Source organism: Pipistrellus hanaki (genome assembly GCF_964339955.1).
Source record: "Pipistrellus hanaki genome assembly, chromosome: 3".
Taxonomy (NCBI): domain Eukaryota; kingdom Metazoa; phylum Chordata; class Mammalia; order Chiroptera; family Vespertilionidae; genus Pipistrellus; species Pipistrellus hanaki.
Window position 1 is genome coordinate 52,918,909 of NC_140505.1, and position 18,573 is coordinate 52,937,481.

The following is an 18,573-nucleotide window of genomic DNA, read 5'->3' on the forward strand; positions in this document are numbered from 1 at the left end:
TGTCTAACTGCCCTAAAGGGTCAGGGCAGTCAGGCATCCCTCGAGGGGTCCCCGTTTAGAGACGGTGCAGGCTGGGCTGAGGGACACACACTCTTGTGCACGAATTTTGTGCACTGGGCCTCTAGTTTAAATATAAAAGTATTATTTTCTTTCTTTTCATCACAATCAAATGTATGTATTCCTTATGACACTGCAACTATATATAGCACTACTAAAATTTTATTTTTTAAAAACCTTAACATTTTAAACAGATTAATTTCTTACAAATCAATGTGTAAAGCTATAATAGTATGATATCAAACCATTCAATATATTGTTTGTTTTTCTTCTTGGTAGTCCAGAGTAATGTTCTCCTAAGGGGCAGTTACACATGATGAGTCTTTGGAAAAGAAAATATGAGAACTTCTATTTATATTTATTGATCTAATTTTTTATATTATTTTATTTATGCTTTGTAATAGTACAGTGAGGAGAGATATATCTGAATATACTTTTACTAATAGATCTTTTATTTTAAAAAAGCTTGGAGTGTGTTGGCCTCCTGTTTTATTAAGGTTGAGCTAACAAATGATGTAATAGAACATTTTATTGAATAGATGGCCCATTAATGTGTCCAGCAATGGTAGCTGAAGTTCAGTGAAAAGTGAAAGTCATTGAAACTGTGTTAGTATAAGAACTAACAGGCAAGACAGCTGGGTGATCATTGACATCGACAGGAATTTCAGATGGTGATGGAGGAGCAGTTGAGATCACTAGCCTAAGTTGTAAATGTGAACGGACAAATATAAAATTTTAAATAAATGAGATCCTAAATTTTCTACTGATTCGTATCTGCAGGTAAAAATGAGAGGATTTTGTTCCTCATGAAAAGGGATACTTCTCTGAAAGAGAAATAAGAATTCTTTATCACCTATGGCTAATAAGTTGGCTTTAAATTATTTGAAATAATTTTTCTGTTATAGTAACCAAATATTTCTCAGGATTATGAAAATTATATTTTAAATTAAATAACTGTAATCACCATTTTATTTCTTCTGTTTATAGATTACTTTTAAATTTTTCACCAATTTAGACTTTTGTGTAAGCCCCTAATAAGGCATTAAACTACCTCCCCCATCCAAAATTGTTTTCCTAATTCCTTTGCTTGTTCATTTGAAGAGATCTTTTTGAGAGAGGAAGACAGTCATAGGTAAATAAGAGAATCAACAGGAGAAAGGAAGAGCAAGGAGTGCTGTTTGTTGAAGTTCTAAATGCCATGGTTCATTTTGGCACATTGGTGTTCTGTTTTTTGACAATTTGAAATCCCTTCTAATAGTAGACAGTATTCTTGAGGCCAGAGAGAGAAGGGCAGTAACGAAGGTACGAAAGCTAAATGGAGTGAGTCATACAGATACTTGTGGGTTTCACTGGAATATGAATGAGAAGGTTGTCACTGACTTACTTTAAAAATTTTTGATGCAGAATATTGGAGATAGAATTTAAAATGAAGTAAGTGGCTTTGGAATTTTTCTGGTTTTTATGTTTAAGAATGACATGAGTTCTGTTTTCATGTAAAAAATTCAGTGTTTAGTATTAAGAAGGCTGAGATTTTTCTGGTTCCTTTATTTTAAAGATGGTAGCAACTTGAGTATTTTATAAATTAAGGACACCACTAGGGAAGGGTAAATTAAAGCTTACATAAGAAATCTGAAGACAGAAAAAGGAGGAGAAAATGGAATTAAGGCTATATTTGGAGAGGTGTTTCTGTGAAGGAGGAGAGGATGTGTGTGGCAGTAGATATGTTTTTAGGGATGGAGAGAAGACGGGGTGAGGTAGAAGGCGGATGCCATGATATTTTATAAACTAGAAGAGAGCAAGCCATCAGTTGGGATAGAAACAAATGAGTTACATTAAAGGATTCAGAAATGTCATAAAATTTTGGAATAATGTTTGATAGAAATAGAAGAGGGATCTGACGTAAAAACTACTTGTTTGGAGATTATGGGCCACTAAGGACCCAGTGAGACCACTGAATGGATCCATTCTGGATGACCTTCCTCCCACATAGCCCTAAGTGTGCAGAAATAAAAGAGCCAAGAAAGAAGATTCTAGCACTAATTGGAATTACCCAGAGTGCTGTGACAGAAAAATATGGTTGAAGAGGAATTTCAGATGGTGATAGAGGAGCAGTTGAGATCACCAGCTGGGATCTGACCTAAGTTGTAAATGTGAAAGGACAAATGAGGGGCCCAATGAACTTGGAGGACTTAGTACAATTCCCAAACAACATAGGGAGTGCACTTTAGTTAAAGAGTTAGAAGGATATAGACAGTTTGTGTGTTAAAGCAGAATATTTTAATTTGACGTAATAGAACATTTTATTGAACAGATGGCCCATTGATGTAGCCAGCAATGGTAGCAGAAGTTCAGTGAAAAGTGAAAGTCATTGAAACTGCTTTAGTATAAGAAATAACAGGCAAGGCAGCTGGATGATCGTTGATATCAACAGGAAGACACACAGGTGATGGCAACACTGCCAGGTTTAAGATAAAAGTGAGTTTGGTTACCATTACATTCAGTATAAAGTTATGGGGCAAATGGAAATAGTTTGATGTTGGATCAGGAAAAAGCATAGAGTGTTTTGGTGTAAAAATAAGAGAACAGGTAGATGACATAAGGGTCTTGATTTTGTTTGGTGACTAAAAATGACAGGATACAGAGTAGCAAAATAAACTGGTCTAGGGCTCCAAACAGATTAATATAAAATTCATCAATGCAGGTGCTAGATGAGGGCCAGCACAGTCAGAACCTGGCATCAGTAAGGACAGTCTACTTTTCCAGGGTTGTGTCGTAGGGAATGGGACAGGCCCTTACACAGTCAGGAAGTTTTTAATGAGTGCCTTACTCTGCAAGGCTAAACGTGATAGGGCACAGAGGGCATAAGGATATTTGCACAGAGGAAATAACAGCTCCATCTCATCCCCTAAAGGAACTAACACAGCCACGTAAATGCATTTTGTTACTTCTCCCTTTGCATCTCAAAACATTTGCTGCTGGGAAAGCACTTTACACTCTTCTTCCTTTTCACTTCAGGCCATTTGTGAATAAGTCAACTGTAATTCTGGCTTATAATTTCAAAACACTGATCAATTAAAAACTGAAGGACCAAAGTCACTAACTTAAGAAACAAAAATACAGAAAAGTTTCCCTTAGCAATCTTTACATCTACCATTCAGCCTGTTCTAGTTTAAAATTTTTTGCATTTACTTCAATATTAGTATTTTATTTGGCTCCTGACTCAGACTGTTTGGAAGAGTATGGATAAGGATTGGAAATTAATTTATTTTACATATTTTTATTGTTTTTTTATAGAGAGGAAGGGAAAGAGATAGAGAGTCAGAAACATCAATGAGAGAGAAACATTGATCAGCTGCCTCCTGCATACCTCCTTCTGGGGATGTGCCCACAACCAAGGTACATGCTCTTGACCGGAATCGAGCCTGGGACCTTTCAGTCCGCAGGCCAACACTCTATCCACTAAGCCAAACCATTTAGGGCAGGATTGGAAATTTAAGTAATGTTTAAATACTAGATGATCTACTTAAGCACTGTTTGTTTGGTTTTTTTTAAAAGATGAACATAGTCATATTTAGAATAAGCTTTAAAGTATTTTTTTGCACTGTCTTGTTTATTTACTTATATAACTTTTGTTTTCATTGTAGATATGTATTTTAGCTAGAAAGCTCTATTTAAACATCATTACTTTACTAAGAAACAGTGGCATCCTAACAGTTCAAATGGGACTTTAACTAAAGTTTTAGCACGTTATGTTCTAATTTAGAGATTAAATAGCATTAGACACTAATATTATAACTTTATTTTAAAAATATTTTTAAGCAATGGGAAAAATAGGGATAAACATGAAGGATGCAGATTCTTTTCTGTGCGTGCTTATGGTCTACTAGAACTTCTTGCCCTTTTAGACCACTGTGTTCATTGTTTAGTTTTATGTTCTACCATCTTTGTTATATTGTTTCATTTGTCCAGAATGCTTTTGCTCCCATTTATTTCCCCTGACCTTTCAAATATTTTCCTGTTGACAGGGATAAAAGTTTCCCTTGAACTTTTTCTTCTACGTAATTCCCAATAATTCTGTAGCTATTTATTAATTGTTCACTCAACAAATATTTATTGGGTCCTAATTATGTGCCAAACACTAAACTGAGAAGTAGAGGTTGGGTGGAGAGGCAGGGTAGAGGAATACAAAATAAATAAGAAGTAGTACAGTTCTTGTTCTTGAGGTACTCACTATATGGTGCGATAGACATATCATATTCAATAATTAAATTGCGTTTTGGTAAATTTTAAAATGGCTTTATTTAGGAGGACACTTGAAGAGGTCTTGAAGAAAAGTTGCCAGGAGAAAGAGAATGAATTTCTAGATATAGACTCAAATTTCCAAATTTATGAAGGTATACTATGTTTGGGAACTGATAGTTTATGAAGCAATGAATTGGGGATGGAAAGCGTTTAAGTACTGGGGAAATTAGGTTTCTCTCTCCCTTCTCAGGTAGCACTTTGTCTGAACTAGTAAAAGTAGAAAAGGCTTACTTCTCTTATTATCCATGATGTTGTTTGTTTTCTTTTTTCTTGCCTTTAGCCATTTGTATTTATATACTTTCTATTTCTGTTAAGGACTCACAAGGGTCCCTTCTTACTCATATTTGTTTCTTTCCGGTGTTAAGTTTTACATTTTGCTCATGGAAGGCTTTCAATGTTTGTTGAATACTAAATTTGAATTCTTGGCATTTGGTATGATCGTACTGTTTTAAAGAATTTCTAACATATATGCTCTTTACCTTAATTATCTCACTTAATTCTGGGTGACTGTGATGTTAAGTATTTTAACATTCTCACTTCTTTATGACAAAAGATAGCTCCTCTCCCAAGATCATAAGTAGAAAGTAAATATGAATATTCAAATATGAACAAAGACCGTGATGTATGTTGAGGGTGACATGGATGAGTTTGAGAAAGCAAATTAAAATTGTAAACATTTGGAAACTACAAACTGTAAACTAGTAGAATATTTCATCAGGGAAAATGTAATTAGAAAGAAGAGAGAATTAGTTACTAAGTACATGACATGGGAGATATTTGACTGCCTAGCACTCGAACTTAAATTTTTTGGAAAACCTTTTTACTTATAGGATAAGGAGATATTTAGTGATTTGAAACTTAGAGGCACAATCCTGTGGATACTTGGTCAAAAATGAAGTATCACAACATTATGAAGCAAGTTGAATGGTAGAGAAAGTTTATATCAAGGAAAATAGATGGTACCTCATTAGAAGTGTTCTAAGATATCTTTATAAGTCCATATTATCTGAATTCTTGCAGAAGCAACACTAGTCTCTGAACATCACCATGCATTTATACAAACCACATCTTACCTCATTAGGCCAAACAGAGTTCAAATATGGAAAGTAGGTTGACTTTTTTTCCAAAATTGGGGGCCCTTAAGATTTGAAGGAGAAATGGAGGGAAAATATTTGGTAGTCTCTCTTTGAGTATTACCCAGGGTAATTGGTAAAATTAGAAAATCTTTCTTGCATTTTATATTCAGTTTCATGCTTTTGGGGTACCTGCTGGTGTCTGATAGTCACAGATTCAGCATACACCAAGTTTCTTGGTTTGTTTTGTTAATAGATCTGTGTGTGTGTGTATGCATAACCTGTTTGCAATTTTAATAAATTATAAATATTTACTTAATGTAGCATTAGTAAATGTACTGTCCTTGATGATTATTTATTATCTTTTTTTTTTAATTTATTTTTTTTTGCATGAGCATTTGACGTGCTTGATCATATATTTTCACCATGGAAATTTTTCTCTTATTTGACCTCTTCCATGCCTTGATAGATTATCAGCTTGGAGTTGTAATTTGGTACTCATTAATTTACTTAGGTTTTTAATGTGCTTTCCCTTTTCTTTACACACCTCTTTGCCTTTAAAAGAGTCTTTGAGAACAAAATGATTTAAATTTTTGTAAGTGTGTGTGTGTGTGTGTGTGTGTGTGTGTGTATATATATATATATATATATATATATACATACACATACATATATACTAAACTTTCCTAAATATTCAAAAAAACACTATGCAAGTACATTTTATTTTTAGACTCCAGCTTCCTGTTTGATAAATTTTTTACTTCAGATAAATGCAATTTTGTCAGGTCACTACATTTGAAAATAGCCTTAATAATCTTATAGTAAACCAGTACAGACTAAGAACTTTCTATAAATGCAAAACAAAGGCCAAAAAGTGTGGAATTTGAATCCACACATAATTAGCATGTATAAAATAGAATTTTATCCACAATATATAACTGATTAGCAATTACATCACTTTGACATAGTTGTACATGTTAACTCGTGCTCAGACTTGGGAAATACTTAAATTTGCACTTTGAAATTACTAAAAAAAGGTGCAAGCTTTAAATATTGCCAGTAGCCACATTGCTTCTTTATAACTAACTTCATCGGCATTGCTTTTCATTGTTTTAATACTAAAAAAAATAAGCTAAAAAATAAAAAAAAATGCTTTAAAAACTCTTGATATTGTTTTGTCAAAGATCTGCGACACCAATCCCTGTGTAAGATAAAAACCATTGACCAAACATTTCACAAGTTCTTACATAGTACATGGATGAGTCAGTAAGGGCATTTCAAACTCCCCCCCCCCCCCCAAAAAAAAAAAAAAAAGAAAAAACCAGCATCATTTCAAAATGCTTTGCAACATGTTTCAAGTTCACCTAAAGAGAAAGGACCCTATTCTCTATCCATTTTTAAATGTAAGGGGGTTTGGTTTGGGAGTTTGGTTTTGTTTTATATTTATTTGTAGGTAAACTATTAGAAACCCATTTTTCTGGCTTTCATGTGTCTTATATTTATGAATTACCACATATGTGTATATATGGGTGTGTGTCTGTGTCTTGTCTATACACATAAATACAGGAAATTACAGAACTAGAGCATATTAAATAAAATCTTGTTATCTAAAATGGTTTATAATTGGTTGGGAATTATATTCTTTGTGTTGCAGTCTTATATGATGACAGCTTTTATTAACATTTTGATTGTCCTCCTTTTCTCCAAAATAACCATTTATCACAGTATTTACTACTAAATAAGCAGTAAAATCGTCTAATTACCACTCACTGGAAAGATTTTAATTTCAGATCAAATAAATACAATAGAATGATATATCTATGTAAAATGTATATCATTTACATTTTCTTTATGAATTTGTGAAAATTTTTCTTCTGAGACTATGCTGCTTTAACAAAATATTTTTAGACTTTAACATAGTGACTAAATGATCTGTGTATTTTCTAAACTTTGAAATGGAGAAAACTTGGCCTGTCTTTTGATAAAAGATTCAGATTATGTGTTTTTCTCTATGCTTGCTTAATAAATTTACTAACAGCTTTCAATAACATTTCCAACTGAATTTTTGCATTTATAGAAGACAGAAAAATTACTTAAGGTTTTTTCCTAATTTACTTTTTTGGGGGGTACTTTAGTTCACATATACTACATGCCATTATTATTCATAGTGACAGTTGTGCTATCTATGCAATCTGTATTCACATTTTCTTTATAAAGCTGCACTGTTTTCTGTCATGAAACAAACCTGATTGTTTTGGAACAGATATGTCGTCAGATAAGGGGTTTTAAGGTTTCCTTCTTGCATTGATGGTGTTAAGCTTTCAGTCAATTTTAGTAAATGGCATGACACACTATATCCATGGGGAGCTTTTGACAAAACCTATTTATCAGAATTTCCTTGATGTGTGGTTTACTCAGGTGGCTTCAGTTTCCCTTTAATAAAATAATTTTTCAGTGCTGGTGCTAGAGTACAGAACAATGTTGTTACTGTGAACTCATCTTCTGCAGCTGATATCCTGTTCCCTTTCTTTGTTGATATTTTTCTTTCTTAAACTTTGTTGCTCAGAATATCTTTAATGCTAGCCAAGGAGTCAGGGATTTGGACGTATTTTCATGGACTTCCAAAGCTTTTTCCCCCCAGGTGAGTTAACTGTAAGGAACAATCATATATTATTCAGGTATTTCAGCATGTATAACAAATTTACATGATATCCTTTGAAGTGTTGGCTTAAAATTAATAATTTTTTTAACCAAAAAAGACCTATACAAAGTGCTGCAGTTGAGTTTCCAGTGTAACTCTTCTCCCTCTACTTCTCCCAAAGACTGTATTGTTAAAGTTAAACTTTTACATGACTTCAAATTCACTATGTTTAATGTTATGACTAGCTTCTCCCACAATTATATCCAAGTCTAGCTTTTTCAGAACTAGCTTATCTAGTTGGGAGAGACTTGACCCTATGGCTCTTCTGTGTTTGTTTTTTTTTTTCCCTATTCTTTCACAATGCTCTTTTGAATGTTTACCTGAGAATGGGGAGGGACTACAAATCATATTCTGGTGCCAGGTCTTACTTTACTGTGCTGAATTGAACTTGTACTTTAGGATTGCTAGAGAGTAAAATACACAGTTCTGACTTTATGTCTGTCAGTTCTTTTTATACTATTTAATATTAAAAAGTTGGATAGACTTCATTTTTACATTTATTAATATAGCTTATTTAATTATTCAATTAAATATTTTAATAAAATTTCTCATATATTACCTTTCAGTGAATAACTTGCAAGGATTATTAGTTTTTGCCAACACACCTCTCAGTGTTACCCTGAATAATCAAAAGTTGGAAATACTATTATACTTACAATAAAATGCTCCAGATGTATCATTAAATACCAATGAGATTATTTTTTCTCTAAATCTATTAATATTTGCTTGTGATTTTTTATCTTATAGTATGTAATTTTTTAACCTCAGTTGTAATATGGACTAACTTGCCTTTATCCAACTTTGAAATACCATGATGTATTTATTAAAATTGATCACCAACAACAAAACGTTTTTAAATGTTTACTAAAGTCCTTGTGAGTGTAGTAGCACAATTTAAACTTTAGACCCTACTCTCAATTTGTGAGTACTCTTCGTATTCATATTGAACTGTTTGCAGGTATACATGCATGTGTATATAAAATGGATATTTTAAGCTTATTTTAGATTATTAATCTAGTCTGAATTTTTCAAGTAAAATTCTCATTTCCATTAAATTGCCAATATATAGCTTAAAATTTAGGATACGTAAAGTATGCTAATTATAGTAAATGTAAATAAACATTGTCCATAGTGCATATTTGTATAACTACAAAGTAATGATTATTAATCACCACAATGATATGTACAAAATATTATATGAAATACTTTTATACTTACAATAAAATGCTCCAGATGTATCATTAAATACCAATGAGATTATTTTTTCTCTAAATCTATTAATATTTGCTTCTGATTTTTTTATCTAAAAGTTTCCCTACCCAAACATACATAATTATTGAATCTACATTTTTTTAAACCTCAGAATTTTATTTTTTATTTTCTACTAAATAATGAACATATTTATATACCTCCTAATATGAGGCTATTAATAATGATAGAGCTATTTAATAATACTTTATCTTGTATAATGTGTTACTATTTGTTTTATTCTAACATTACTAAATATTAATTCTTTAAAAACATATTCGAGGATATGTTTATTGATTTAGAAAGAGAGGAGGAGGAAGAGGAGGAGGAAAAGGAGGTAGTACAGGAGGAGGAGGAGAGAAAAAGAAAGGAAAGCTTAGATATGAGAGAAACATTGATCGGTTGCCTCCCATACGAGCCCAGACCAGAGACCAAACCTGAAAGCCCAACCTAAATATGTGCCCTGACTAGGAATCAAACCTACAGCTTTTTGGTATATAGTATGATGCTCCAACCAAATGAGCCATCCAGCCAGGGCTACTAAATATTAATTTTAACTTCATGTTTGAGTGTCTCATTATGATCATCTTTTACTAACTTTCTATGTAGAGCAATTTGTAGAGTGTATATTACTATATTTAAGATTGTAGTTTAAATCTGTTTTAAAGGAGTAATGATGAAAATGGAAGAATTCTTGGTGTGGAACTTTGATTTATATTTAGGGAAGAACAAAAATATGGGAAGGTTGTTATTCCTCTTCATTGCATTTACGTAGGAAACAATTCTATTAAGCAGAGTTAACAGAAAATTTATGGCATGTTCTTTTCTTTCATTGTAGAAATGACTCTCATATCCAAATGCATTATATTTATGTAAAAATGCCTCTTTAATGTTAATCTGTCCTCTTTACTAAAAGTGTTATTTTATTTTAATAGCTTTAATATATTAATGTTTAATAATGGCCTAATCTAGCAAGTCATTTTTATTTATAAGATGTATGAGTTAAAATCTTAAAGACATTTTTTTTTCTCTCATAACTATTGTAGTAAATATTAACATGAAGGTATATTTTATGTACATTTCATCATTGTTATATCTGTTTATAGCTAATCTCCAGAGCCTTCACACTTATTTTCTCTATTTTTAAATAATTATTACAAAAGTGGAAGGAAATGAATATTTAGGCTTTTTAACCCATACCAACATACAGTAATGCAGTAATAATGATTCAAAATTATTCAGCTATGGTTCACATAGTAAATTATTTTTGTTTTCCCTATTGTTAAATATTGTATTAAAAGAAAAATCAAATACTGTTGTAGTTCTCAAATTGTGATATGGTAGTCAAAAGTCTGGGGTTCAATAGCTGTCCTGCTTTATTTTCTTCAACTTTATTTTAATTATTAGTAAGCATTGAAAAACTGAATGGCTCTTTAATGGTAGTAGTGACTAATATTTCAATTATCTTTGTATATTCTTTTTCTTAATTGACAGTACCTGCATTATAGAATTGTTGTGAAAACTATTAATAGGAATATGTTGAAAGTGATAATAGATTGTATTTTGTTTATTTTCTTTTCCTATTCAAATTTTCAGGAACCTAAAACTAATACTGATGACTTTTTCAAAGACATAAACTCCTGCTGCCCACAGGAAGCAACAATGCAAGAACAAGATATGCCATTCTTGCGAGGAGGTCCGGGCATGTACAAGGTAGTAAAGACGGGACCTTCCGGCCACAACATCAGAAGCTGCCCTAACCTTAGAGGTATCCCAATTGGAATGTTAGTTCTGGGAAACAAAGTCAAAGCAGTGGGAGAGGTATGGATTCTTGTAGCTTCATGACTTTAAGATATTAATTTTTAATGTAATACAACCAAAGCATCTCTTTTTTCCAAAGGTTGTCATTTCCATCCCAGGTTTTTTAATGCTAATGTTATTTACCTTTATTTGTATTGGAAATACTAATGTAATTTTTCTGTGCTTTTCTAATAATTTTATTCTCATAATTATCCTTGTGAAAACAATATTTATATTACCAAAATGATGTGTCTGTGTATATGAGTTTGGTATTACATATGTCTTTTTATTACTATAAATGTACTATACTGTCATGGATTAACAGCACTTTAAAATATTTGCTATGGATCAGTATGTGGATGTGATAAAAATATAAAAGGTTTCATTTCTTTCTTCCCATTCATGTGTCTTACTGAAGTCCTGAGCAAATAAAATTACCATTTCATCAGCTGTGGCATTTGCCTCAGGTGATGAGCTTGAAGATGTAGTGTGTCATGCTATTTCTTAGTGTCAGGGTCATTTTCAAATTGCATTATAGGCACTACCAACCGAAATAATGGAGTGTGTTGTGTTATGACATTTTAGGTGTTTAGAAAAAGAGCCATGTGTTTTTGGAAACATTTAAAATTATTTAGGGATTATCCTTGTGCCTTAAAAAATATTTTAACTAAAGTCTTAAATAAGTAGTATTTTACATGACTTTTATTTATTTTTGTCTTACCTTGGGCTATATTCTTAATTTCAGAAACTAATTTCATGGTAGATATTTATTGGAATGATTACACTATTCAAACTCTTAATCTTTTGCTGCTTTTCAGCCTGAGTGCCCTGAGAGAATCAAGCCAATCAATCATGCTTTTTGTTATGTACTAGGTAACCAATTCTGAAGGTACATGGGTGCAGCTGGATAAGAACAGCATGGTAGAGTTCTGTGAGAGTGATGAAGGAGAGGCATGGTCCTTAGCTAGAGACAGAGGCGGAAACCAGTACCTCCGACATGAAGATGGCAAGTTGGCTTACATTTGTGATTTATTCTGATTAACCCTTGAAAGCAGAAGTTTAAAGTGTATTTCTTTTATCCTAAAGAGCTTTTCGTGTTTTTATTTTTTAAGTAAATGCTAAGCATAATAAAATCTTGCAATTGTTAATATTTATTTGTAAAATACATGGGTACTAAATTAATGCACATCAAAGATGAGAATTAAGAGAAAATGTAGAACATATGAATCCATCTTTGTAAGAAATGCTTTTGATTAATATGAATTTGTGAAAGATCATTCTTCTGTGCCAGTCCAGGACTGAATGTTTTGCTCTTCCTACCACTAAATGGAAGTTTAATTCTCAAACCATAAATCATAGCACTTCTCCCAGGCAGTTTCATTTGATTGACTTTTGTCTCAGGAAAAAAACATTGAATAAATGCAAAGCATCTTCTGGGGTTTTCCTATTTTGTTGATAGGGTTTCAACTTCATTTGCCTTTTTCAACAGTGATCTCATTTAATAAAATATTTTCCATTTTGTTTCCCTTTCTATTCACATGGTGAAAAAAAAACTTGTTCTTCAGAGTTCAGACCACATCATCACTTTACCTGATCTGACAGGGTCAAGAATTCCCTCAGTGTTCCTAAAGAACTGTATCCACCACTAGAGCAAAACTGTACAGTATTCAAGTTAATTTTTACCTCTTCATACCCAGATTGTTCCTATGGACAGGAACATAGTTTTTTGCTCACTAAGTTTATAACTTTAAGTTGAGTCACAAAAATATTATTAAGGATATCAAAATGAATGTGTAAAATAAGCATATACTTTTCTACCAAATTCCAAAAATATAGAATAATGTCAGAGAGATGATAGTATATGCTTTTTTTATCCAAGAAAGAATAAACTTAAAATATTCATTATCTAAGAGGCAATATGTCCATAAACATAAATTCAAAGAAGTTTTGAAACCTGCTTGAATGATAGAGTACATTTAGATGTATTAGAATTATAAATAAAACATTCCCCCTTTTTCCACAATAAGCCTTTGAGGTAGGTTATATAATCTTCATTTTACTGGTAAGGAAACTAAAGCTCATAAAATTGAAAATGACTTGCCTATAGTTATACAACTGGATAGATGGCAGATATAAGACTTGAGCCAGAATCTTTGTTAATATTTCAAAATCTGTGCTCATGACACCATACCATACTATATCAATAATTCATTGAATGCAGGGAGAGGTCAATGGGGGGAAAAGGAAACATATATAATACTTTAAACAATAAAGAATTTAAATAAAAAATAATTCATTAAACATTATTTGGGAACCTATGCCCTTTCTTGTCTTTACAGATAAATTTTTCATAGTCAAAGATGATGTGGTCATAAAATGTGGTACAACTGTTTTTTCACTGTTTTGAAAAAAAAAAAAAAAAAGCTTCATTTGATGTAAATCCTACATTTTACAAAATGATCTCATTTACAAGATACTAATTAAATATATTAACTGCATATTCATAAAATCTTAGAGTTTCGTTATATAGGCATATTCAGATATAAATTAAAATACCTGAAGTGAGATCAGATTTATGTAGGATGTAGTTAAATAATATGCGAATGGTTTAAGTAACTAGCAAAGAGTCTTTTCTAGCCTAGTAGTCATCTTACCTGGCCATATGGTTTAATGTGTAAGAGAGGACTTTGGAGCTGGACTGCCAGGACACAGATGCCAACTCTACAGCTTTCCTAGTTATGAGACCTCAGCCAGTTTACCTAATATCTCTGTGCCTGTTTTCTCATTTACAAAATGAGGATACTTAGTTTGATCTGAAAGACAAATGAATAAATAACAATCAATGCTTTGTTCTTTATATATACATATAATGTGAGTCTTAATTTTTTTTTTACATAATTGCTGAGTTGATAAGGAAAGAAATGATAAGAAATTAGTGCTTTAAAACCACTAAGATTAGTTGATACAGTACCCAAATAGTCTGTTCATTGGTATTAGTATGTAACTATTTAATTTTTATATATATATATAAAGCTAGTAACCAGAATGCTGTAAGGACCGGAACAACCAGTCGCTATGATGCCCACTGGAGCCAGCGAACCGGCCAGATTGGGGGATGGGGCTGGCCAGCCAACCTCCTGAGGGTGGCCCTTTCCCCAAACCAGCCCTGCCCCAATCAGCCTACCCAATCCCAATTGGCCAGCAGCCCCTCCCCCAGGCTGGCCCCACCCCTGATTGCCCCCCACCTCAATAAGGGGTGAAGCCGGCCAGCCAACCTCCTACAGCCCCTCCCCCCACCAGCCCTGTCCCTGATGGGACCCCACCACCCCAATCTGCCCAGCCCCTGGTTATCCCCACACTCCAATAGGAGGTGGGCCGGCTGGCCAACCTACTGCAGCCCAATTGGTTCAGGCCCTTCCCCCAAGCCAGTTCTGTTTCTGATTGGCCACACACACACACACACACACACACACCAATTGGGTGGGGCTGGCCAGCCACCACCCACATCCCCTCCCCACCCCAATTGGCTTCCCACCCAAATTGGGGCAGGGCCCATCAGCCAAACGCCTGCGGTCCCTGCCCCCAGCCAGCCTGGCCCTGATCAGGCCCCAATCAGGGTAGGCCCACCAGCCAACCTCCCACCATCTCCTTCTCATAAGCCTGGCCCCAATCCACCAATTGGGGGCAGGCCAGCCAGACCCTACCTGTGAACAAATTGGTGCACTGGGCCTCTAGTATGGAAATAAGAGAACTTGGCATTGTAGTAACTTATTTCTGTAAAGTAGTATGAGCAAAACAAAGGCTTTCCTCTTTGTAAAAATTCTTTATTGGTTTTTGGTGTCCATAGATAAAACCTAGTAAGCAAAGTTATTGCTATGGTCAAAACAGTTTACACTTGGTGCCAGACCATTTTGAGTCTACAGGGTGAAAGCGATGCTATCTTTTCCATTCATGACTGACTGTTCATGAGGGTGTTTCAGAAGAAATATTTCACTGTTGAAATATCTTATACTAAGGAGCATTGCTTAAGAAAAGTGGTATGATTGGTTTATTAAAAAATTCTAAAATTGTTGGTAAATAGTTACAGCAGAAATCTGATTTACTCCACCATGTTTCTTCTAGTTCTGTTTTTTATTTAAAGGGATATTGGCTTTTAAAAAATAAATTTAAAACTTATTATTTTTTAAAAAGTACTTTTCCTTTTTACCTTTCATTTAGCAGTTTTTATTTTTGTTTTATTTTTTTTAAGCTGGCATTATATGATTTTAAGGTATTAGTATTTTTAGTATTAGAATTTTAAAGCCTCTTGATTGTAAATAGAGGATTAATTTAGTTTACCAATTTTTGTTGCATTGTTGCAATTTGTAAACTAGATAAAACATTTGTCATTTCTTGAAATAAGAATTCTGATACATTTGTTTACATCAGGGTGCATTAATAACTCTGACTACATGACCTGGTTTATTATCTTTTTCTTTAGGGGAAACTATCTTTATATAATAAGTAAAAATAAGTTAAAATTTAAATTATCAATAATTTTTGCATTCAAAACTTAAAAATATTTCACAAATAAAAATTTCTTTTGGTACCATATACTTAGACATTTTGAAGATGATTTTCCTGTTTGAATACTAATATACAAAATATTTTTATTTCTGGATATAGGGCATTTATTTTTACTTTGTAAAATGCCCTTGTTTAAATTTGTTACAAATATGAGTTTCAGGTCCCAAAATACTAGTGTACTACATTAAGTGATGTATTTCTAACCATAATAAGAGTAAATTGGCTCCACAAGAGAATATCCCATTTATAAATTTCACTGTGTATTTGATAAATGAAAATAAAGATTTGTCATGTACTTTGTCAGTATCAATAACCTCAGTGGAAACTTATCAGATCTAAATGTGAGGCATTTTAAAATCTGACCATCATAAACCTTTTCTTGAATTATTTCTTTATTCTTTGAATAGGGGATAACACATTAAAAAAACTTGTTTTATAGCTTTGCTTTTTATTGTAGAACAAGTCCTTCTGGATCAAAATTCTCAAACTCCTCCTCCAAGCCCTTTCTCAGTGCAAGCATTTAATAAAGGGGCAAGTTGCAGTGCCCAAGGATTTGATTATGGACTTGGAAATAATAAAGGTAGGTGTTTAAAAGTAGTCTTTGACATACCTTAATATTTTCATTACCTTCTCTTCTACCCATTTTAATTACCCTTGACCTACAAAATGTCACTAAAGTTTTTTCCTAGAAAACTAAGAGCCAAATGTTTACAAAGATGTTTCTTTAGTATTTGTGTTTTTGTCAGTTTTAGCTTAAGTTTATAATTAATTTACTTATTTGTTCCTGTTTTAGAGACACCCATTTTGAATTTGCATCATAAAGATTCTGTGTCTCTATATCTAGTCAAAGAATTCTGTCATCTAATTATTACGAGTAATGTTAATAAGCAAAAAAGGACTTTCTAAAATGATCCACTTAAAATAACATTTTAAGTAATATTTTTAAATAATATTGTATGTCAACTTTATTAAATTTGTGGGGTTTTGAACGTCTAACCAAGTTATCTTAGTTCATTTAGAATTTCATGACATTATATCTTCGGGTTTGGTATATATAATGAAGCCAATATTCTAAGCCATCTATAATAATAAAAGTGTAATATGCTAATTAGACCAGACAGCCGAATAACCTTCCTAAGGTTATTCTGGATGAAGCTGTGGGGGCCTAGGCAAAAGCGGCTGCCATGGTGGGAAGGGTCCCAGTCAGAGTTGTTAGAGGCGATCAGGCAGGCAGGCAAGTGGTTAGGGGCGATCAGCCAGGCATGCAGAGGGGTTAGGAGTGATGAAGCAGGCAGGCAGAGTGGCTAGGAGCGATCAGGCAGGCATACAAACCAGCAATTAGGAGCCAGTGGTCCTGGATTGCGAGAGAGTGCAGGCCAGGCTGAGGGACACTTTCCCCTTCTCACCTCTCCCCCACCCCCAGTGCACTCATTTCATACACCAGGCCTATAGTATGGATATAAAATGTGTATAACTTTTTGGGCTACATCAATGGAAGAGAGCAGCAACATGGACAGTTATCGACAGCTCAACCCTCGCAGCCTTGGCTTCGTCCTGAAGATTGTCCGGACAGTCGTCTGGAAGTTTGGACAGTTGTTCTGCTGTTTGGTCTATTTAGCTTTATTACTTTGAAATAATTTATACCTGAATTTTATTCAAAATTTCATTTGTTTATAAATTCAGCACATTCATGTTCTTTCCTATGAATCTGACTCCTTCAAAATTAGCCATATTGTCAGCAGGTAGCATTCAGTTGGATGATAGGTAAGAGGGAGAATAATTCATGGAAATAATTTTAATTTAAAGTGTTATTTAAACTAATTCACCGGATTTGATTTTAAGAAATAAAAGTTTCATAGTACCTGATTTACAGAGCAAGTAAAGTAATGAAATAGTCTATAAAAAATAAAATTACATCAACGTTGAGGGAATATTCAATTTAAAATAAAGCCACTTCATATATTATTTTCCACAGAATATTTTTATGAAGGAAGCCTAACCACAAGATTTCTTTTTGGTTTGGCTCTCCCTACTCTGTTATGCTGGTCTCTCCTACAGGTTTGTGTACCATTTGCTTCCTCATTTCTGGTGGTTCAGATTTCAACTAACTTGAACTAGATCTTCATACATAAGTAGGGTAAATTCTTGGTGGTGTTTTCTTTATGTCCCTTTCAACCTTTATCAAACCTTTAAAGTTTCAACACTACTTACCACTACTATACTCCTATAGTAATCTATTTTAAAGCCATGTTTAGTTCAAATTACATGCTTTCAGTCTCTAAAATGTCTAAATTGTACTGGTGACTGTCACTTTAAAATTAGTATTTAAAATATAATTCATAGGGCATCCATGAAAATCAACTTTTAAGAGATGCAAACATTGCCAACAATATGTGTTATTTAATAAAAATGATATATTACTTTTAAAAAATATGATTTACTACTATTGCTCAAAAATAGCATGTAATTATTAATAGGCTTTTTAAGTATTTAGAAAGCCTATTAAGTAGAGAAATATTAAGAACTTTAATCTGGCCGAAACCAGTTTGGCTCAGTGAATAGAGCATCAGCCTGTGGACTCAAGGGTCCCAGGTTCTATTCCAGTCAAGGGCATGTACCTTGGTTGCGGGCACATACCCAGTAGGAAGTGTGCAGGAGGCAGCTGATGTTTCTCTCTCATCAATGTTTCTAACTCTCTATCCCTCTCCTTTCCTCTCTGTAACAAAATCAATAAAATATATATTTTTAAAAGAACTTTAATCTGAATAAATATCTATTATTTATTTGTTTATTATCTTACCTTTAATAATAGTCCCCATTTTAACT

General features: G+C 33.1%; 1 protein-coding gene across 22 annotated transcripts in view; it reads left to right on the forward strand.

The window, feature by feature from the left end:
- MYCBP2 (MYC binding protein 2) overlaps positions 1 to 18,573 on the forward strand; it is a 254,681-nt gene that overhangs the window by 171,593 nt on the left and 64,515 nt on the right. For 9 of the 22 annotated variants that reach the window (XM_084877082.1, XM_084877098.1, XM_084877099.1 and 6 more), the window contains 4 exons: positions 7,999 to 8,073; positions 10,978 to 11,202; positions 12,055 to 12,187; positions 16,205 to 16,327. In XM_084877082.1, the coding sequence (XP_084733208.1) occupies positions 7,999 to 8,073; positions 10,978 to 11,202; positions 12,055 to 12,187; positions 16,205 to 16,327 (556 nt within the window). The remainder of the gene's footprint in view (positions 1 to 7,998; positions 8,074 to 10,977; positions 11,203 to 12,054; positions 12,188 to 16,204; positions 16,328 to 18,573) is intronic. The other 13 variants (XM_084877101.1, XM_084877103.1, XM_084877088.1 and 10 more) reach the window with 3 other exon arrangements.